This window comes from Drosophila pseudoobscura, chromosome 4 (assembly GCF_009870125.1).
Source record: "Drosophila pseudoobscura strain MV-25-SWS-2005 chromosome 4, UCI_Dpse_MV25, whole genome shotgun sequence".
Classification (NCBI taxonomy): Eukaryota; Metazoa; Arthropoda; class Insecta; order Diptera; family Drosophilidae; genus Drosophila; species Drosophila pseudoobscura.
This window is the reverse complement of record NC_046681.1, coordinates 27,162,224-27,182,815: the sequence shown is the minus strand read 5'-3', so window position 1 is coordinate 27,182,815 and position 20,592 is coordinate 27,162,224. Positions and strand designations below refer to the sequence as shown.

Sequence of the window (20,592 nt, the reverse complement as noted above, 5' to 3'; positions counted from 1 at the left end):
TCGAAACAGACAATAAAAACAGCTGCCTGTCAGTATTGCCACCCTGTTTGAAAATAAAATCCTCTCCAACGGTGCTCTGCAAACCGCGAAATCGAATCCATATATCAAACGAACCGAGTAATAAATAAATAAAAGGCCTGCACTTAGTTTAGTAGTTTATCTCGAGAAAAGCCTATTAGAGATTCCAAGCTAAACTGAATGAGAATTCTGTCACACCTATGTTTATTTGTCATTTGATTTGAATTTAATTTGTTTTTTTGGGTTGTCAAACGAACTAAACTAAGTTCATTGTATAAATCCGAGCATTTTACTGGTATTCCGACAGCATCGAACACACGAAATGAAAGACAAAAAAACAACTGACTTGAGCTCGCAGCAGGAAGAGAAGATATTGGTGCCCCAGTGGTTATGGCGGGAGCGCATCGAGCAGCGTACTGTGCCACAGCACCAGATCGAGGCTTTGGTCCAGGAAAGTGGCTTTGAGCCGAACACACCGCTATCAACACAGTCAAAGCTAAGCCCTCCGGAATCTGATCCATTCAACATGGGGCCGGAAGTCCCCTTAAGCGAAGCAGATCGAACTTTTTTCGGGATTTTCAATGCAGCGCGCCAGCACAGACTGGCTCAGACCCACAAGTTCTGGACTTTACCCACTTCCATGAGTGCCAAAGGGGGGCCACGGCAAACAAAGACCCTGAAAGCGTCGGAGACACAAGAGCCTCCGATACCCGTTCCCGACTATGAGGTCCTGTGGCGGTTTGAAAAGATTTCATACACCGAACTCCAGATGAAAAGCCCTCAGTGCCAGCTGGGTAAGTTTGCCACTTGTCTCGGGCGCCAAAAATTATTCCAATCCATTCCTTTCAGCTCCCGCTAATGTCATGCTGTCGGCGATCCGTAATTACTGGTTCGACAACCTGGAGATACTGGTCGAGTCACAGTTCCTTCACGTCGATCGGTTTCTGTTCACGTACTTTGCCAAGAACTTCAGGAGCTGCAAAAGCTCTGTGTTGCAGATCCCCGTGTCGAAGGTTGACATGTGCATGCTCCGCCGGATCTACGACTGGATGCTCGGGAATGAGCAGGTCATTCAGATCAACAGAGAGCTGATACCCTTCTTTAAGGCAGCCAAGTTCCTGGGTATTGATGAGCTGGTCGACCACTACCGTTCCGCATTCAGTCGTAGCCCTAGCGGCGGCGTCTGGGAGCAGAATGCCCTCCGCACCTATCTGTCCGCCGGCAGTCAACGCTGCGAGGAAATGATGATCATGATGCTGTCTCGGGTCCGGAAGTGCTTCCTGCCTCTGGTTGCCGCGCAGGAGTTCCTTGAGCTAAACGCCCGGGAGATGGTATACCTCCTCCGTTTGAAAACGATCTGCGTGAATGGCGAGGAGGAAGTCTTCTTCGCCTGCCTCCGCTGGCTAGAGCACGCATGGGAGGAGCGGCAGCAGTACGTCTTCCAATTGATGTCCAACATGCATGTCAGCCTTCTCCCGGCCTGGCTGCTACGCTCTCTCGATACTCAGTGCGATAACCAGATGATCGCTGAGGTTTTCAGGTCGCCCGACTTCCAAGATTGGCTGTTCGAGAAGATCAAGGAGTCTTTAGCGATCTCCGCCAGCATGGAGTCGGCTCGGAACGCAAAGATAATCGAGATGCCAAATATCGAGGAACTCGAACGCTCGTGGGTCTACTGCGGTGTGCCCCACCACCATGACAGTCGATGCCCGAACTACCGACAGCTCAACTACCGGACATTTAAGCTCTTCCTGCAGCGCTTGCAGGAGCAGTCCGAGACCTATATGGAGAGCCTCCAGAGCATTCCAAACAGGGCCTGGAACAGCTTTCCCTGCTGCCCTGCTGTGCTGACCTCAAGGCGTCATAAAAAGCGCACCTAATTATAAAACGAAACGGCTTTTATTTCGTTTGTGTTTTTTCTCGGTCTGTCCCCATTTTGGGCGCTTCCTCGCAGCTCGCTTTGTTCGACAGGACATTCTCAAGAAGCAGGAAGTCGGTATTGTGTTGGCCGGTACAATACATGTGCATAGAACTATAATAGTTCACAGCCCATACGTGGGCTTTAACATGGAATTGTAAAACATCAGTCGCCGGGCTTTTGCCTGCAGCTAAGAATAAATTCTTGGAATAGTTTACAGCTGGAAAATGTGTAATGTAATGGGAATTTCTTAATAAATTTAATCGCCGGTATATAATTGCAAAAATCGAATAAAATAATCAGTGGAGATGGTATCTATGGTACAATTATATTATAAGATAAATTCAGATTCTATTTTTTTGGCAGTGCATCTTCATCTGTGGGATCACAGTCGGCACAGTGCCAGGAATATCCGCGTATCTTTGGGGACTTCTTCAGCGGCGGATCCAGGCAGGCAAAGTGATAATGCTTGTGGCACTCGTCGCAGGTCACAACCTGGTTGGCTTTTCCGCTTTTGGTGCACACGCAACAGTTGATCTCCACTATGGGCTTAGGATTGGAGACACGCGGCCGTCCCACCCGCGGTGTCCGAGGAGTCGTCTTGCGCGGACTAACCTTGCGTTTAGGCGATGGGCTCTCGGGCAGGGGTGCCGCTGCCTCCTTGGGATCCTTCAACTTTTGCGGCGATACTGCCACGGCTGGCATCACAACGGGCACCAGTGTTTGCTCTGGCGGGACGATGTCCTCGACCGTTTCGACGGAGGTGGGGCGCGACGCTTCGTCCACCGAGCGAACTGCATTGGCGGGAACATAGAAATACTGAGATTCGGGGGCATCCTCTCCAGGCAGGCGCATAGTCTTTAAAATGATTTTAATGGTGTTGCGTGCGGAATTGGCCAGATTCTGATTCTGATTTTGAAGCAGTGACTCATTGAGATGAGCGCGCTTTTTCCGCTTTCGCTTGTGCTCCTTGGTGAAGGACTTCTCCGTATCCGAAGAGAGATTGTGCTTGTTTTTATGCTTGTCCTTGCGCTTGCCCTTACGCGATTGTTTACCACTCAATTCATCAATGGAGTCCTCGCAGCCAGACAGCATCGTGGTGCTAGCCGTGGGCGCGGCCAAGGCAGCTGCCACTACAACAGTGGCGGAAGTAGAAGCCACTGGAACTGTGCGAGTAGAAATCATGAAACGATGCCATTTTGTGAATATTTTATGTACCTAATCTTACCATTTATGGGGGTTTTGCGCGGCGACTGTTGTCTTGGTCGCTTGGGCGACATGGTCAAATCTACGAAGAGATCTGAGTTGCCAACAGCAACTGGGATGGATTTGTTGAGCGCTCGCTTGGCCGACGTATCCCTGGGAAAGGCGGAACCAGGAGCAGGTACATCGTCCAGCGAATACCGATCGACGTAGACCAGACTACCGTCCTTGTTGAAGCGAGTGCGAGATTTCCTGGGGCCAGGCGATATCTCCGTCACAGCATCGGATCCATCCGACTTGTCACAGCACTCGGAGCACTGCCAGCCATACTGCTTGGACTTCTTCGGGGGCCGGGTCAGGGGAGGATTCAAACAGCCCAGATGGTAGTGCAGATTGCAGGTGTCACACTTGACCAACAAATGCTGGTCGTTGTTCCTCTTGCAGATGCCGCAAGCCATCGCTGCAATGGCGGTCGGCGTCCCGGTGTCACACGGCGTCGTTATGGCCATCCTGCCCTGTTTCGCCTGTGTGCTGAGCATACGCGAGGAGTCCAGTTTGGTTCCCGGTGGCCCCAGGTGCGCCAGTGGAAAGCCCACGCCCATTTTAAGAGCCGCTGCCGTTGGCACCGATATGGGGCGCTGCGGCGGAGTGGGTGTGCTGGTTCTTTGCGGCGCCTCTGGCTGGGGACGGCCAATGAGGTCCACATTGGGAAGAGTGATCCCGGGTGCGATGTGCGAGAGGTTGCCATGCAATGTTCTGATGGTGGCCAGGAGTGTGTCTCGCGTAGACTTGACTGCTTTGCGCTCCTCCAACGACAAATCGTACTGCGCCCGAAGATTGTCCTGGTCCTTGGACAAGATGGCATTGTGGCTGATCAGCTTCTGCTGCTGCTGCCGGAAGTCCTCCATCCGTACAATGCGATCCATATAGTAGGCGGTAAACTCAACGCTGAAGGCGGGTGTAATGTGCCACTTCTTCCGGATGTCGGTCAGGGCATTGATGTGGGCCTCACGCTGCTCCATATGCTGCACATCGACGGACATGATCTCGGCTTTGGCCAGGAGGCGACGGCAAGCAGAGGCCGAAGTAGTCAGCAATCGCGACATCTTCTGGGTGGGCACCCATGGAGTGGGCTTTAGTTCCTTGTGCTGGGCGTACTTGAGCTGGATCTTCGAGAGCTTGCGCTGAATGCGAGCCTGGGCGGGATTCGTGTTCGGTTCGTCCACGGGCTGCTCGCTGGAGGCCAACTCTTTCTCCCTGGCCTTCTGCAACATGTTGAGGCGGAGAGTGTGATAGTTTCGTCTTCGCTTCTTGATCATCTCCTTCTCGGAGTGCACCTTGCAATGGGCGTAGAAAGGATCTGCCGCATCGTCCTCGTGGTGGGCCTCGATGAGGAAGCCCGCCACCTGGGCGCACGTGACATGGAAGTAGGTCTTGCACATGCCCGCATCGCAGCCAATGCAGACCCCAGTGCGAGCAAAGAGCGAGTTCTCGCACAGGGAGCACACCTTGGCCCCCCACTTGCTATACTGCATCTCGAAGAGCGTCACCGATGACAGCTGCTCCACCTCACCGAATGCCACACCGGGCACGTAGAGGGCACAAATGAGATGCACCCACTTTCCCACGTCCGTCTCCTTGTAGATGCCGCCCTTATTCGGGCACAGTTCGCAGTCCGGCTCGGAGACGCCGGCGCGGCAGGCCTCACAGAACCACGGCTCCGTTGAGCAGGTGGAGTTGGTGCTGGAGATGCTCACATTGTCACTGACGCCGTAGCAGCCCTCGTGGACCGACACGCCGCAGGCATCGCACTCTACAATCTCGTTGACGTCGTCACTTCTCTCCCCGAGACAGACACAGCACATTCGCTTGGCGGGAGCACTGGAAAGTTGCACCGCACGTATAGCAATAGCCGCTCCCGGGACTGTCCCGTAATCATTGCCATTGATTCCATTTTGCAACGGTACCTGGCCCGTGCCCGTGCCCCCACTATCAGCCAGGAGCTGTTGCAGCTGGAGCGTGGAATCGTCACTTTCAGCCTCGGAATCCGCATTAGAGTCCGATTCACTGCTGCTGGCATCACTGCTATCCCCCTCGCCATCACTCTCGTCCTTGCAGCCATCAATGTCTGGACAAAAGTCACTATCCGATGAGCTCTCTCCCAGATCCAAGTCGAGCAGGGCCTGCGTCGATATCTTCGGCTGGCGCGCCCGCTTGAAAGATGCCATAATCCAATAGCAACAAAACAGTGGTTTTTTATATTTTCGAACTGTTTTGTTTTGTAAAAATTGAACTTTTTCTCGTTTTTTTCGCGGAGTGTGACCGTACTAAGGGGAGGAGGACTGGCCGAGACCGCCTTGTATAATTGCATCATGGGCCGAACAGCTGAGCGCTTATGTATGCAACGAAAAAATGAGTCGGGTGAAAAACTTTGAATGGGCTATAAAAATGGGTATAGACAACAGGAAAAAAACAGCAACAAAAAAATTGGGTATAAAAAAAAAACGATAAGTCTCGTACGATCCTCACCTCGCAAATTGTTTCTTCATGGTATATAATTCAAATGGGGTGGGCTTTACCTTGCATGCGTTGCAATTTCTGAGCCGTGTTGCCTGTTGTCCATACCCCTCTTTTTCACAGCGACTTCAGCGGGCGGATTTGAAAGATCGGTTGCAATTTGAAATTACTATTAAGACGCAGGGTTTTTAATTCCCCAAGTCCCCAATTCGATTTTTTTGTTTGTCCGTGTTTGCTCGGATTATATGAAGAAGAGACAATATGAAGGCAAGAGGTAAACAACCACACTCGGCGGACTAAAGAAGAATTCTGCGCAGCGTGGATTACCGTGGAACCGCTGGCCCCCACATGCATTTTGCAGGCGGAGCTGTTCGACATGTACTGGAGAGGGTCGGACTCTATACGCTGCACTACGATGGACGCACCCCAGCTGAAAACTTTCATAGCGGGAGACGAGACGCCTCTACTGGATGGCAAGCGTCAGATACTTGTTGGCGGCCAGGACTACGTGTACTAAAGAGCGATCTAAACACCGAATACCGGAGCACATCGTCCATTCGGGCATCACGTACATAAACTCGCTGTTGGTGCTCCAGATCGAAAGCAGAAGTCACAGCATCAAAGGTCAGCCTCTTGACCACCTATGGACAGCCGTTCGACATTGTTATAGCATAGTCATTGATATAGACAGCGGGGAGGGTGTGGCCCCAGTAACTGGGAATAGTGACATGAACAAGGACTGTATATCCGCCTCCTGACGCTGTGACGGCCAAAAGGAATGCCCAGCGGATCAAAAAATGTAACTTATTAATTATTAAGACGCTTCTAATGTAATCTAAAAAAATTGATGTTTTTCCAGCTCTAATATGATATTCATATCTTATCGTATAGGGATTGTACTGGGACAGAAGTGCATACATGCACGCAATATGTATGCAAATATAATTTTCTGTCAAACTTAAAGTAGGTATTATGATAGGTCCATAAATTTAATGTATGTTATGACAATAGCCTAAAAGACCTCCAACTGCTCAATGGGCAGCCACTTGGAGCTCTCCAATGCATCGTATAGACGACGATCAGAATCGATAGCCTCGCGATTCATTTTATCAACGTCCAGGACGAATTTGTGTTCCACTAGGCCAAAATCAGGATCAGTTTCACCATTGGAGGCGGCACTTTGCTGCTGCTGCTGCTCGTACTGAGCGCTCCGCTGTGCGCTCCAAGCCTCCGCATGCTGGGCCAGCGTCTGAGGGTTCGAGTGGGACTGTGACATGGCCTGTTGGTAGTAGGCGGCCGCGTCTGTGATGGAGGGACCAGCCTGTTCGTAGTATCCCTGCCAGGCGTTGTAGCCCTGCCAATAGGTGCTGGTGGGATCATAGTACTGTGAGTAGTCCGCACCGGCGGCAGGAGATGATGTTCCTCCAGCGCCAGAGTAGCCGTAGTTGGTGCTGCCACTAACGCCAAGGGCAGCGCCCAGCTCCGATTTTGGCTTTGGCACAGCATTGCATATTTTGATCGGTTTTGTTCCCAGGCCGATGAACCCATTCATGTCATACAGCGCCGACTTCTGCTCATCTTCGATGCCGAAGCGCACGAACCCGTATCCTTTGGAGAATCCCAGACTATCCAAAATCACTTTGGCAGTCTTGATAGACGTGAACTTGCTGGAGAAAATCTTGTACAGCTGATAGTCGTCCACGTCGGAGCTAAGGTCGCCAACCCAAACGCTAAACTCGCGCTCGTTGCCCGGCAGCTTGTACGAGTTGCTGGCGGAGTTAAGACGGAAACGCACGATGGGATTGGTGCCGGGAATTGGTTTGCCATTAAGCTTGTGCATGGCATCAAGAGCGTGATCGTCGGATATGAAGTTGACGAAACAGTAGCCGGCTGGCTCTCCCGTATATTTGTTACGCATCAAACGCACTGTAGTCGGATCCTCGCCCATTTTTCGGAAGGCAGCAATTATAAAATTCTCCGTCATGTAGGACTCCAGCTGCATTTAGTTTTGAATGTTAGCAAAGGTTTTTCAACGAATACTTTATGGTACTTACACTGCCCATCCATAGCTGACAATGTACGGATGTCATTTTGTAGTTTAAGATTAATTAATAACAAAATTTTATTTTTCCGCGTTGTCGAGATAATAAAAACAATCAGTGTGACCTTTATCGACAAAATATACGGCCTAACCCCTAGAAATATACCTAAATATACCGTATCATTTTCAAAATATACCGTCAATATACTGACCAATTCAAGTGCTATCATACAATTCCCCGTTTTTGATATTCCGTGGAATATTACTAGCTAGATAGAACATTTAGCCATGCAGTCATAATTTTATACGATTGATGAAACAATTTTCTATTTAACTGGTGTAGTCTTAATACTTGCTTTTCTTCCTTTTTAGCGAAATAAGACTGGCGACTGACACTATTTTTGTATTGTTTGGTTTTCATTCAGCTTATCGATGCGCAGTGTATATCGGTACTTGAATTTTGACAACACTCTTTCGCAATCGATTTGGATCATTTAAAACAAAACAAAACATTTGGAAATATGCGTCTGACGTTGACCCGCCTTGCCGCGCTTACGCCGAAACTGAAGGAGCTGCGCATCGTATTGGATCCAACCGGCGATGCCTCCAAAGGAGCAAGGTTCGCCATGGAATGGTTGCTCTTAGCATTACATAATTTAACAAAATAAACCAATAATTTCAGGGAATTTGTGCAGAAATTCTATCCCAATCTGAAGAGAGACAACCCCAACCTGCCAATCATGGTGCGCGAATGCGCCGGAGCCCAGCCACGGCTGTGGGCACGCTATGGTAATTATATAAACTGCACCCAGAACTCCAAATGGTCATCTGTAAATACATCCTCTCCAGGTAAAGGCAAGGAAATCTCCGTGTCGCTGACTAACCGGGAGGCTCCAGACATTCAAAAACAGTTGGAAGCGGTGGGCAAGTAAACGGAGACGCTTAACTAAAGGGAAACGAAACCATATCTAGGCGATATTAAAATTCAAAATAAAAACACCCATCTCATCCACTGTCGGCACAAATTGTACTACATCTTGTTATTTTAGTCTGAAAATCTTACATACATATGTAGAGATTCTCTGGGCTACATTAAGTAAACAGGTAACAAGCTCAATCGCTAAACGGCGGCAGACCAAACTGCTCCGGCTTGAAATCCTCCAGGGACCGCAGCACTTGTGTGGCATGGGAGCATCGCTCCTCGGACAAGCGTGGATCTGGTACCATAATCACCTGCATGCCAGCACTTTCACCAGCCGTCACGCCGTTGGGCGAATCCTCAAACACCAAGCACTTGGACGGATCTGGCGTGTCACCGAACCTTCCAGCGGCCACCAAAAATATATCGGGCGCTGGTTTGCCGTTCTTCACCTCGGCGTCGGTGGAGCCGCACACCTTGTGATTGAACAAATTGAATAGTTCCTTGTGGTGTGTGGACTTCAGCTCCACCATGTCGGCTCCGGAGCTGGTGGCCAGGGCGAAAGGTACCTTATTGGCATGCAAATGACGCAAAAGGCGTGCGGCACCTGAAAGATATTACGAAACAAAATTACGATTGGTGTAATTCTCGGTTTCAGGTAACATTCGAATGGGAGGGCATGCTGAGAGCGCGCAATAGATGATGAACGGGAAGCCTTTTAGAGTACTGGCGGTGCTAACCTTCCAGAAGCGGAACGTTTCCAAGACGCTTGTGGCACATATCCGAATAGCGCTTGAGGAAGTCATTCAACGAAATGGGCAAATTGCATTCGCTGATGACGATTTCGGCCGATCGCTGTTCCGTGGTGCCCATAACCCGAAACCGCGTTGCCACCGGATATGGACGGCCATAGGAGGCGGCTATTTGCTTAGTGACCTCCTCGTATATTCTCTCAGTGTCTGGAATGGAATGTTAGATACCAAAACATAGATTAGTACCTGGCATCAATTGGGCATTCCCCATTAAGGTTAGCGCATTGTCGCGTTGTTGTTTGGCATACTCCTCCCAGGTGATCGGCAGTTCGTATGTATTGACCATAAACTCAGCCACCTGCTGTGTCTGCAGACCCATTAGCTGCTCCTTAACATCGAACGTGAACGTCTTGCCGTACGGATCGAGTACTTTTTGCGCGGCCTCCGTGTATAGGCGCTCGGTGTCTGGTTTGTGTAAGAGACGCTAATTCAATCACAATCACAAACGCATGCGACACTTACCCAGCAACAGGCCGTCCATATCGAAGATGCAGTGGGTCACATTTCTCAATACCTTTTTGGCCATTTTGTCTTCCTCCAGTACGGCTCTTATGTAATGCGGTGGTTGTCAGTTAGTAAATTTGTCCTAAGAGCTGCAATAAACACACGTTAGAACGTAACTTCACTTCGATACACGTTCAGATCAGATGTTCTGCCAATCTCCGCCTCTCTCTTTCACCCTTGCCAAGGTCTTTCGTCTTCTTATTACATTTAATTCGATGGTGTCCTTGACCCAAGGACGTTCCACTGCCAAAATATGATAAGCCTTGACCTACACGTAACGTTTGCCTCGATTCCTTCGTGAACAGTGTTTACTGGGGCTTAGCCCACTTAAACCCCCTGCATTTAAAAAGGATGCTAACTAGATAATTATTCTTGTGGATTCATGCAAATCTTCACTTCAATTCACCTTTACTTGAAATAAAACCACGATATCTTCACCTGAACTGCGCGAAAAATCTCCAAGACCCATAATTTTCGTGAAGAATTCACACTGGTCGACAATGGGTTAATCCCTGTCCACTTCGGAGAAAAAAATAAGTGTGACCGTGTGGCAACGCTCGTCTGCAAAAAAAAAAACAAACACAGACGCCAATTTTTAATTATTTTCAATTTTTCCGAAATGGGCGAACGCTACAATATCCACAGCCAGCTGGAGCATCTCCAGAGCAAGTACATCGGCACCGGGCACGCGGATACGACCAAGTTCGAGTGGCTGACCAACCAGCACCGGGACTCGCTGGCCAGCTACATGGGGCACTACGATATACTCAATTACTTCGCCATTGCGGAGAACGAGTCGAAGGCCCGGGTCCGGTTTAATCTGATGGAGCGCATGCTGCAGCCTTGTGGACCACCCCCCGAGAAGCTGGATGATTAAGCACTCATATTATAATTCATGAAAATAAATGTACAAAAATTTCCTTCTATTTGAGCGTCCTTTAATATAGCCCCCACAGACAACGCCCCACGTTGTGGTTTCTACGGCGCACTTATCGGATCAGAAGTGCTCTTGCAATTGCATTCTGGCACAAGAACTCTCGGTTGGAGCAACTGATAGTCTCGAAACCCTATTGAGGACCTTTAAGCAGGAACGCTGTGTAGTGCTCTGCAAAGGTTTCTACGAATAGCAGACGTCTGGATCTGGATCGATTGTTAAGCTCCAGCGGATGGCAGGGCTCTTTGATGGGTGGGATAACGAGAGTGGCGAAAAAAATGTATAGCCACAGTATTATTACCTTCCAGTCCAGCAAAATCGTGGACTGGATGCACAATCAAATGCCATTTATACTATAAACAGAGCAGCAAATGAATGACTCGCAAAAATATTATTTCTAATTGAAATAATGTGCCGTCACCAGGACCGCCGGGTGAACGCCACAATGTAACAAGCCCATCGAGCTGGCAGCAAGACCATGATGGCTAGGCTAGCGGTTGCAAAAATCAAAGCTGAACAGAGGGAACCCAGTGATGACGGGGAAAGAGATGGTGAAATCCTCTCTGGATCGCTCTCCTGTTGGTAGTCTTGCCAAGCGGCCACATTACAGAGTTATAAAAAAGGCAGCCAAGAAACGTAGCTGTGTCACAAGTTCACGTATTCTAAATTTTCATAGAAAAAGATTGTTTTTCTTTTAAATTTATTAAAAAACAAATACATTTTTGATGTTCGAATGTAATCCGTTTGCTTTTTTCTGACGAAGAGGAATCTGAAAAGAAAATGAAACATTATAATGGGGAATACATCCAAGGAACATAACATCTTTGAACTACAGTTTATCTATAGTAATTGCATCTTATATATTAAAGCACTAAACGCACCTTAACTTAGGCGCTCAGCAAGCACACACCACCGGCCTTCTTGATTTTGTCTTCAGCCTTCTTGGAGAAGTACTTGGCCTTCACAATGACGGGGCGGGCGGGCAGATGACCACGACCCAGCAGCTTGTAGTAGCCCTGCAGAAAGAAATTGAACTGATATTAAAAATTGTTCTTCATGCGAATCGGTAGAGGCTCCATTTGCTTGTGGCTGTGTCTTTGATCTGTAAGGCTTTCTCTACATGGTGAGAGCAATTGTACGGTCGCATTCAGTCCGCCCATCGCCTTGGGGATATCTTCATGTTCAAAGACACAGCAAACAGCAGCAAAAAAAAGAAAAAGGGTCAAAGGTTTCAACTCACGAATTTCACCAAATCGATGACGGGAGCCTTTGTGCTCTTCTCCTTCTCCAGCTCGACGAATTTCTCGGGACCGACCAGGGACCAGAGTTTGTCCAGGTTGATTTCGGGCCTGAACTTGTGCTGGCGGCGCAAGTGGAAGTTCCTCATACCGACCTTGCCGAAGTAGCCAGGATGGTATTTGTCGAAGTTGATGCGGTGGTGGTGCATGCCACCAGCGTTACCGCGACCTCCGGGATGCTTGCGGTGCTTGCCGATACGACCATGACCATGGCTGACATGACCACGCAGCTTTCTGGTCTTCTTCCGCTTGATATTTGACTACAAGTAAAAAAGTAATTCGCTTTTAATTCATGTTTTCCTGCACGTGTGACAGCTGGCACGACTGCGGCCAATGGCACGTGTGGAGGTTATGTTGCCACGCCGAAGTCGCTTTCACCGTTTTCCTCACTTTCACATTGCACACTTTTCTTTAAACTATGTTCGGCCAAACAGCAGCACACTTAATTAATCCCAGCCATACACAGGTGTGTTTATTTTCCCCTAAATCGAATTCAAAATAACACAACGTACTCACCATCTTCAGAGTTTGGAAAAGAAGGAAATAAGTGAAGTTGGCTGCGCTTAGATGGATATCGATATCAGAAATATACCGAAATATACCGCATCATTTTCAAAATATACCGTCAATATACTGACCAATTCAAGTTTATTTTACATATTCCTCGTTTTCTTTCTTCCGTTTAATAATACTATCTATATGGAAGATTTAGCCATGCCCACTCAATTTTTTACGATTGATGAATCAATTTTCTACAAGATTGGCTAGTTTTTAATCCTTGCTTTTATTGTATTTTGACTAAAACAAGGTTTAAGCCAAATAGTTCAACAAAAAATCAGTCGCAATGTTGCTGGTATTTAAAGACATTATGCGCGTATAGGCCTTTGTACACCCTATTTCGTTAATTTTATATGAAGATCAAACGCAATTTATTAAGACCTTTTCTCAAATTGGTATTCTTTAGACATATTCAAGTACATTATTAGTACCTTGTATATATTTATCTCGACCCTGAGCCTTGGAAGACAAACGTATTCACAATTCTATAACATCCATTTCCCCCAGGGTATGTGTGCATGGAATGGGACTCATTGTTGTCAACCGGTTATTACTGATTCTACCCGATTCAAATAAATACCAAAATATACGGTCTCATTTTCAAAATATACCGAGTGGTGCGCGCCAAATCGAACTTTTTTGAATGTGAGCGACAAGGATTTAAATGTTGTCGACCGGGCCTTTATCTATGCCCACTCAATTTTGTACGATTGATGAATCAATGCTATACATGATTGGCCTATTCGAAATACTTGCTTTTATTGGATTTCTATATAACATTGAAAATTAAGTGCTGTTAGGCGCACACTTATTTCGAAATCAATTTTGAAATATTTAATAAAACAGCGCTTTTTCTGGCCAACAATTTAATGACATTTTAAACTTCATCCACTAAGCGAAAGCGCTGATGCTGCTTTTCTGGAATAACGTTGAAAAACTTCTTATAGATTGTTTGGTTCTGTCGTCCGGCGTAGTTTCTCTGAACCCAGGAGTGGTCCCAATTTGGCTCGATTGCCTCGCAGGTCACGTAAACTTTTCCGTGCTCCATGGCAAACAGAGTTCCATTGCGTCCAAAGCCCACCTGATGGATAAACATTGATTAATTGACATCGATGCTGCTGTGGTTAACCTTACATTCAAGCCCGGATGGAATCGAGTTGTCAGCTGTGTGGCCAATATTGTGCCTTCAGAGACAATGTGTCCGTCCATCACCCGCCATCCACGGTGCTTTGGTCTGGGATGTCCTTTCTTATTCCGGGTGCTGCCGCCGGTCTTCTTACTGGCATTACGTATGGTGGCTACGGAAGCACTTGCAATTAGATCGCGTCAGCAGGTTGGGACTATTCAATACGTACTTATCAGAGGCTGGTCTGCTTTGAGACACTGCAGCGACAGTTTTTGCATTATAGTAAACGACATTTCGGAGTTTTTAATTCAATAAATAGCGACAGGTTTTCTTTTGTTTATGCAATTCCAACTCAAGTGTTGCCACACTTCACAAAAGAAAAAAAATATATGTTAGACGCTGTGCTGTTAGACGCATACAGCCAGCTGTTCAGTTCAAGCTGTTGATGTGATTTTTACCCTAATCCATTAGAGCAACACTCGCCGACAAAGAAAATTGTTTTTTCCGGCGTTAGAATTAAGTCTTTTGTTTATGCAATTCCAACTCAAGTGTTGCCACACATCACAAAAGAAAAAAATATATAAAATCCCGAATTGCAATGGATGAAGAACTATGCTAACTACCCTATGCTGCTTAAATTATACAAAAATCTAGCAATTTGTCTCTTTATTTGCATCAAAATAAAGAAATATTTAAGCATTGCAATATAAGTATCTTGGAATGTGCTGTTAGACGCATACAGCCAGCTGTTCATGACAAGCTGTTGATGTGATTTTTACCCTTATCCACTAGAGCAACACTCGCCGACAAAGAAAATTGTTTTTTCCGGCGTTAGAACTAAGTCTTTTGTTTATGCAATTCCAACTCAAGTGTTGCCACACATCACAAACGAAAAAAAATATATAAAATATATTTAAGCATTGCAATATAAGTATCTTGGAGTGCATTGGAAAATGTGCTGTTAGACGCATACAGCCAGCTGTTCAGTTCAAGCTGTTGATGTGATTTTTACCCTTATCCACTAGAGCAACACCCGCCGACAAGAAAAATTGTTTTTTCCGGCGTTAGAATTAAGTCTTTTGTTTATGCAATTCCAACTCAAGTGTTGCCACACATCACAAAAGAAAAAAATATATAAAATCCCGAATTGCAATGGATGAAGAACTATGCTAACTACCCTATGCTGCTTAAATTATACAAAAATCTGTCTCTATTTGCATCAAAATACAGAAATATTTAAGCATTGCAATATAAGTATCTTGGAATGTGCTGTTAGACGCATACAGCCAGCTGTTCATGACAAGCTGTTGATGTAATTTTTACCCTTATCCATTAGAGCAACACTCGCCGACAAAGAAAATTGTTTTTTCCGGCGTTAGAACTAAGTCTTTTGTTTATGCAATTCCAACTCAAGTGTTGCCACACATCACAAAATAAAAAATATATAAAATCCCGAATTGCAATGGATGAAGAACTATACTAACTACCCTATGCTGCTTAAATTATACAAAAATCTAGCAATTTGTCTCTTTATTTGCATCAAAATAAAGAAATATTTAAGCATTGCAATATAAGTATCTTGGAATGTGCTGTTAGACGCATACAGCCAGCTGTTCATGACAAGCTGTTGATGTGATTTTTACCCTTATCCACTAGAGCAACACTCGCCGACAAAGAAAATTGTTTTTTCCGGCGTTAGAACTAAGTCTTTTGTTTATGCAATTCCAACTCAAGTGTTGCCACACATCACAAAATAAAAAATATATAAAATCCCGAATTGCAATGGATGAAGAACTATACTAACTACCCTATGCTGCTTAAATTATACAAAAATCTAGCAATTTGTCTCTTTATTTGCATCAAAATAAAGAAATATTTAAGCATTGCAATATAAGTATCTTGGAATGTGCTGTTAGACGCATACAGCCAGCTGTTCATGACAAGCTGTTGATGTAATTTTTACCCTAATCCACTAGAGCAACACTCGCCGACAAGAAAAATTGTTTTTTTCCGGCGCTAGAATTAAGTTTAAAGTTTAAAGTTTAAAATGATGCAGTGGGGCAACATTTGTCGCATCTGCAGCAGCCCCGCAGACTATGAGATTTTTGCCAAGATACCAACGTATTTGCACGGTACCACAAATGAGTTTCTCAATTGGCAGAAGCCGATAAACATATTGCTTGAGGAGACGACGGGTTTGAAAGTACGCCTCGAATATTCCAAAGTTACGAAGTCTTTCAAGTGCTGTCTCTTTTCTAGAACTCTACAGACGATGGACTGCCACGCAACATATGCGCACCATGCATTTCGTATCTAAAGCACGCCGTCACATTCCGCGAGCAGTGCATTAAGAACGCACTCAGTCTTAAGCTGGCGGCGCTCTATCAACAAAAGTCGGTGAATATATCGGAGAAGAGTCAACAAGATAAGGAGAGTGCACTGTTCACGGCCGAGGATCTGCGGTATGTGGAGCAGCGGCCTGTGCACAACCTGTTGTTGAACAACGCCGTGAAGCTGGAGGGGACAAAAGACAAAGTTCACAAGCAACTGCTCAACCAGAACGTGCCACAGCTGAGCGTCAACTCCGAACAACGAACACAGTATTTAAATTTATTATACGACAAGAATCAGCACTGTAATGCCTTCCAGAGGCAGGCAAAGCACAGTAGAGACATGGAGCTGCCGAGCACCAGCGGAAACGTCAACGGAAATGGTGTTGTCGAGGACGAGGAAGACTATGTCGCTGTCAGCTCTAGCGATGAGAACGAGGAGGCTGCCCTGCTGCGAAAGCACAAGAATTGCTACAACTATAGCGAAACGAATTTCGAAGAAGACGATCCCATGGAGCAGGACCAGTTGCGCGATATTAAGGTCACAATTCCAGAGCCCATGTGGAAGGAGCGCAAATGCCCTGCATGCCTTAAGCGGTTCATGTTCGAGGACTCCCACCAGACGCATCTGGACAACTGCGTTGAGTATCAGTTCATCACATTTGTGACCGAGACGACTAAGTTGCTAGATATAAGAAAACAGAAGATGGTCTCGCCCCACGAGTTCATCAGGCGCATGATCTTTGCATTGCACAAAACCTGCACTTGGCTGCAGGAACATTCCATTGACACGCTGCTGGCCGAAAAACTGAACCAAGTAAAGGTCTCAAATGGTGAGAAAACAGCCGAAGCACCGACGGTAGAGTTAGAGGTGAAACTTGACGATATGTTCGTCTATGTTAGTGGTACGACAACGCCTATTACGGCGGAGAACAATGTCCTATATGCGATTGCCCGCTCGGAGAGTACGAATTCTCAGTGTAAGCCAAAAGCGATTGAGCGCGAGAGTACTAATTCTGCGATTACTGATTCCCCAAGAGCCTCGCTGGCAGGGGTGAAGAAACCCATTCCCATTCGCGTGAAACCCGCAAATAGTTCGATCGGAATGGGTCTTCGACCCTCGCCGCAGCAGAGTCTGCGACCCTCACCCCCGCAGCCCAATGGGAAAAAGCGCAGGGAGCCTCTCGGCTTGGGACTTCGGCCTCCAGCGCAGCAGCAGCCAGACGGCGACAAGCACATGGAAAGGGTATCGTTTCTGGAAAAGCTGCAGCGTGCTGCAGTCACACCCGGTTCAGCCACTCCTCCTGCTCAGGCGGCCCCTCCATCATTCTCGGCTCGCTGCGGGCAGTGCAATTTACCCTTTGACTCTGTCTCCGACTTGGAGATTCACAATAGTAACTATCATAACAGCCAAAACGAGAATGAACCTACTATTAACTCAGACGACGATGCCCAGAGGCGTCGTATAATTGCCCTTTTCGAAGATGATATATAAGTTTTCCAAGTGTATATCGTGATATCCCCATAGTTTTGTTTTTTTCCAAAGATTTCATAAGTTTAAAGTGTTTATGTTCGAGATTCCAAACGTATTCTTAGCTTTAAGGTGTATTCATGTTGTTTTTAAATCCATCTGCAATATTTATATTTATTTCATAAGCCTATTTAGTTTTTCGTAACAACTTCTCATATAAAGTACGCACTTTTTAAAGACCAGGGCTTGGAACTAATGGAAATTAATCTAATCCTCAGACCAATAAAGAGATACCCAAGACTTAACCGAAACTACTTATGCGTACACTTTTAATTGTTCCAACAATAAATTGCTGTCCACAATGTTTAGACTTAGGAAATTCTTAAGCAATCGCATCAAGTCATATCTAAGATTGGAATCTTGTAGAGCAAACAGCCGGTTTAGGGCATTGACAAAGTTCTCGGGCTCCGCCAAGCACCCGAGCAGCTTTGGGTCCCCCTTGGCCAACAGGTTGGCCATCACTCGGACACCATAGTAGATGCGCATGCTGCCGCCGGCGGATGAGTCCCAATCGGTTTTTAAATTGCCAACAAAGAAGTTGACCAGACTTTCAGCTTGCTGCACGGAGAGATCTTCTTCTGAGCAGACGATATTTAGTTGATATATAATATACATATAATAATCGCTGCCTGGATCTGTTGGGAGCTTCTCATGCAAGTGCTCGACAATGTACCTGCGATCCACGGCGCTCACAGTGCAGGCTGCGTGGGTGGCAATCAGGTACAAGCAAATGCCAGCGTCATCCTGGAATCTGTTCAAGTCATCGGTGGGCGCTGTGTAGAGTTTCCACAATTTTGGGACTATCTGCATTTGCAGCAGTGTTTTGGCTGCCTTCTCGCAAGTGGCCAACATGTTGGCCAGTGTCCAAAGACAGCTTCGTTTTAGCCGCTCCTCCTTTCCATCCAAATATGTTACCAAATAGCTGCCCGCCAACGCTGTGATCTTCTCCGACACGTGACCATCGCCCAGCGACAGGTTGCAGAAGCATTCGGCGGCATCGATTTGACGCTGCATGTTTGGACCTGAAACGCATAATCTATATAAACTCTGGGAATAGTTGGGTGGGGGAGATCGATTTATAAATACCACTTAGTTCCTTAACAAGCACCTGTATGGCTCCCGGGATCCCAGAGAATGTATTGATATTCTCGTTTCCCTGTAGGAAAGCATGGCTCAACCGGTACATATCCTCCGATGTGGCATGCTTGCGTCTCTTGATCCTGGCAGCCAGTCCACAGACATCCTTTGCACTCAGATTCTCCAGCTCGCTAATCTCGCTCTTGATCTGCCCCAAGCCAAAGCGCAAGGCATCTGTTGCATTCGTACGAAATATCTGGCGTTGCTCTTTGGCATAGCTGCGGATCTTAAGCCGAAGCATGGAATCCTCGTTTCGAATGGTTGTCTGCGAGTCCATTTTTTTTGGTTTAAAATTTTAAAATTGTAAATTCACAACAAAATTAAACAACAGCTGTTTCGATAAAATTCAGAAATATACAGACGGCATTCAAGTTCTATTATACATATTCCTCGTTTTTGATATTCCGTCGATTATTACTAGCTAGATTGGACCTTCCGCCCTGCCCACATAATTTTATACGATTAAAGAATAAATTTTCTACTTGACTGGCAAGTTTTAAACACTTGCTTTTATTGCATTTTGCGTAAAAAGAGGTTTTAGCGAAACAAGTCAAACAAAAAACAAATAGCGAAATAGGTCAATCAAAACAAACGGAAAAGGAAATTCGTTCATATTGCTAAATTTTGATATTCCATTGAATAATGCTGACTAACTAAATCTCTCAGCAATGCCCACATAGTTTTATCCCATTGATGAATACATTTTCTACAAGATAGGATGGGTTTTAATCCTTGCTTTTATTGTATTTATTGTAAAAAAAGGTTTAAACGAAAAAGTCCAACAAAAAAAGAATCACTATGTTGCGTGTAGGCCTTTGTATACCCTATTTTGTTAATTTTATATGAAGATGAAACGTGATTTATAATGACCTTTTCTCAAATTGATATTCTTTAGACATATTCAAGTACATTATTAGTATTTTGTATATATTTATGTCGATCCTGATACCTACTGAGCCTTGGAAGACAAACGTATTCACAATTCTATAACATCATTTGCCCCAGGGTATGTGGGCTTGGAATTAGCAACATTTGTGTATGGAATGGGACTCATTGTTGCAAAAGCGAACTGCGGCGCAGCAATTGGAACATCTGTTTCGCGCCTAACAGCACATTTTTCATACATGTGTGTTCGCACATAACAGCATAACATGGTAACAATTGGCGCCAAAGGCTCCTTTTCAGTTTCAAATTCAAACAATATATATATGTGGAGGCGATACATTCTCCATAAATGAACGCAGTTTTTGTAGTATAAAAATATAATTATGTAAGTTCAATTCATCATTCTCCAAGAGCTCTTGGTGGATTAGTCAACAATTAGATAACAATAAAGTTATACAAATATTCCGATACGGTGGGCTGGTGTGACCCCCCCACGAAGGGTTAAACTCCTGCAGCCGATCAGCTGGTTGCAGTTCGGTTTTTTTTTTTTTTTTCGTGAAATGTGTTGGTGTCGGTCAGTGCGCGGGATTTTTCGTTAAATTGCTTGAAATACTAATCAATAACAAACAATTCATGAAGGACAATACAAGGAACAAAGGACGGTTCGATTTGGACTATGGTTTTCGTGTTTTAAGTAAGTTTTCCGTAGAATAAAAGTAAAGGAAAGCGAAGCCCTAAACTTTTGTATGTGTGTGCCGGCTTCAACAGGTGCATATGTGTGTGTGCGTCTGTCGAGCGTTCAGTGGCTTTGGCGGCGTGTACGAAAAAATATAATTGTGGCACGTCCAGTGAAGCTCTGCA

General features: G+C 45.9%; 10 protein-coding genes across 13 annotated transcripts; 4 read left to right on the top strand and 6 right to left on the bottom strand.

Moving 5' to 3' along the window:
- Nucleotides 1-48: 48 nt before the first annotated feature.
- LOC6903161 (uncharacterized) lies at nucleotides 49-2,216 on the top strand. Its single transcript, XM_002132826.3, has 2 exons — nucleotides 49-812; nucleotides 868-2,216. The coding sequence occupies exons 1-2, from the start codon at nucleotides 341-343 to the stop codon at nucleotides 1,896-1,898; spliced, it is 1,503 nt and encodes a 500-aa protein (XP_002132862.2). The 5' UTR covers nucleotides 49-340; the 3' UTR covers nucleotides 1,899-2,216.
- Nucleotides 2,177-5,489, bottom strand: LOC4817573 (PHD finger protein 14). Its single transcript, XM_001356942.4, has 2 exons — nucleotides 3,165-5,489; nucleotides 2,177-3,102 (listed from the first exon to the last, which is right to left on the bottom strand). Exons 1-2 carry the CDS (start codon nucleotides 5,365-5,367, stop codon nucleotides 2,288-2,290), a joined length of 3,018 nt encoding a protein of 1,005 aa, XP_001356978.3. The 5' UTR covers nucleotides 5,368-5,489; the 3' UTR covers nucleotides 2,177-2,287.
- A 1,014-nt stretch (nucleotides 5,490-6,503) lies between these two features.
- On the bottom strand, nucleotides 6,504-7,868 carry Secp43 (tRNA Selenocysteine associated protein). Its single transcript, XM_001356941.4, has 2 exons — nucleotides 7,711-7,868; nucleotides 6,504-7,652 (listed from the first exon to the last, which is right to left on the bottom strand). Exons 1-2 carry the CDS (start codon nucleotides 7,744-7,746, stop codon nucleotides 6,669-6,671), a joined length of 1,020 nt encoding a protein of 339 aa, XP_001356977.2. The 5' UTR covers nucleotides 7,747-7,868; the 3' UTR covers nucleotides 6,504-6,668.
- A 281-nt stretch (nucleotides 7,869-8,149) lies between these two features.
- On the top strand, nucleotides 8,150-8,723 carry ND-B8 (NADH dehydrogenase (ubiquinone) B8 subunit). Its single transcript, XM_001356940.4, has 3 exons — nucleotides 8,150-8,316; nucleotides 8,380-8,486; nucleotides 8,547-8,723. Exons 1-3 carry the CDS (start codon nucleotides 8,219-8,221, stop codon nucleotides 8,627-8,629), a joined length of 288 nt encoding a protein of 95 aa, XP_001356976.1. The 5' UTR covers nucleotides 8,150-8,218; the 3' UTR covers nucleotides 8,630-8,723.
- On the bottom strand, nucleotides 8,706-10,340 carry Gs1l (pseudouridine 5'-phosphatase-like Gs1l). Of its 4 annotated transcripts, none has more exons than XM_033380746.1 (4): nucleotides 10,205-10,340; nucleotides 9,891-10,021; nucleotides 9,357-9,575; nucleotides 8,706-9,223 (listed from the first exon to the last, which is right to left on the bottom strand). In XM_033380746.1, exons 2-4 carry the CDS (start codon nucleotides 9,952-9,954, stop codon nucleotides 8,811-8,813), a joined length of 696 nt encoding a protein of 231 aa, XP_033236637.1. In that variant the 5' UTR covers nucleotides 9,955-10,021; nucleotides 10,205-10,340; the 3' UTR covers nucleotides 8,706-8,810. The 4 variants fall into 4 exon arrangements, with proteins under 4 accessions (XP_033236637.1, XP_015036346.1, XP_015036347.1 ...); XM_015180860.2 differs by lacking the exon at nucleotides 9,357-9,575 and adding an exon at nucleotides 9,615-9,833 and having other exon boundaries at nucleotides 10,205-10,338; XM_015180861.2 differs by lacking the exon at nucleotides 9,357-9,575 and adding an exon at nucleotides 9,615-9,833 and having other exon boundaries at nucleotides 10,138-10,280.
- A 127-nt stretch (nucleotides 10,341-10,467) lies between these two features.
- Sf3b5 (splicing factor 3b subunit 5) lies at nucleotides 10,468-10,858 on the top strand. The gene has a single exon (XM_002132825.3). The coding sequence runs from the start codon at nucleotides 10,552-10,554 to the stop codon at nucleotides 10,807-10,809; it is 258 nt and encodes an 85-aa protein (XP_002132861.1). The 5' UTR covers nucleotides 10,468-10,551; the 3' UTR covers nucleotides 10,810-10,858.
- A 666-nt stretch (nucleotides 10,859-11,524) lies between these two features.
- RpL27A (ribosomal protein L27A) lies at nucleotides 11,525-12,762 on the bottom strand. The gene is made up of 4 exons (XM_001356938.3): nucleotides 12,681-12,762; nucleotides 12,107-12,424; nucleotides 11,748-11,882; nucleotides 11,525-11,635 (listed from the first exon to the last, which is right to left on the bottom strand). The coding sequence occupies exons 1-3, from the start codon at nucleotides 12,681-12,683 to the stop codon at nucleotides 11,754-11,756; spliced, it is 450 nt and encodes a 149-aa protein (XP_001356974.1). The 5' UTR covers nucleotides 12,684-12,762; the 3' UTR covers nucleotides 11,525-11,635; nucleotides 11,748-11,753.
- Nucleotides 12,763-13,541: 779 nt separating this feature from the next.
- On the bottom strand, nucleotides 13,542-14,247 carry mRpL27 (mitochondrial ribosomal protein L27). The gene is made up of 3 exons (XM_001356937.4): nucleotides 14,078-14,247; nucleotides 13,857-14,020; nucleotides 13,542-13,803 (listed from the first exon to the last, which is right to left on the bottom strand). Exons 1-3 carry the CDS (start codon nucleotides 14,139-14,141, stop codon nucleotides 13,600-13,602), a joined length of 432 nt encoding a protein of 143 aa, XP_001356973.4. The 5' UTR covers nucleotides 14,142-14,247; the 3' UTR covers nucleotides 13,542-13,599.
- A 1,543-nt stretch (nucleotides 14,248-15,790) lies between these two features.
- LOC4817567 (uncharacterized) lies at nucleotides 15,791-17,957 on the top strand. Its single transcript, XM_001356936.4, has 2 exons — nucleotides 15,791-16,051; nucleotides 16,108-17,957. Exons 1-2 carry the CDS (start codon nucleotides 15,896-15,898, stop codon nucleotides 17,671-17,673), a joined length of 1,722 nt encoding a protein of 573 aa, XP_001356972.3. The 5' UTR covers nucleotides 15,791-15,895; the 3' UTR covers nucleotides 17,674-17,957.
- Nucleotides 17,712-19,214, bottom strand: LOC4817566 (uncharacterized). The gene is made up of 2 exons (XM_001356935.4): nucleotides 18,796-19,214; nucleotides 17,712-18,731 (listed from the first exon to the last, which is right to left on the bottom strand). Exons 1-2 carry the CDS (start codon nucleotides 19,121-19,123, stop codon nucleotides 17,965-17,967), a joined length of 1,095 nt encoding a protein of 364 aa, XP_001356971.3. The 5' UTR covers nucleotides 19,124-19,214; the 3' UTR covers nucleotides 17,712-17,964.
- Nucleotides 19,215-20,592: the final 1,378 nt, after the last annotated feature.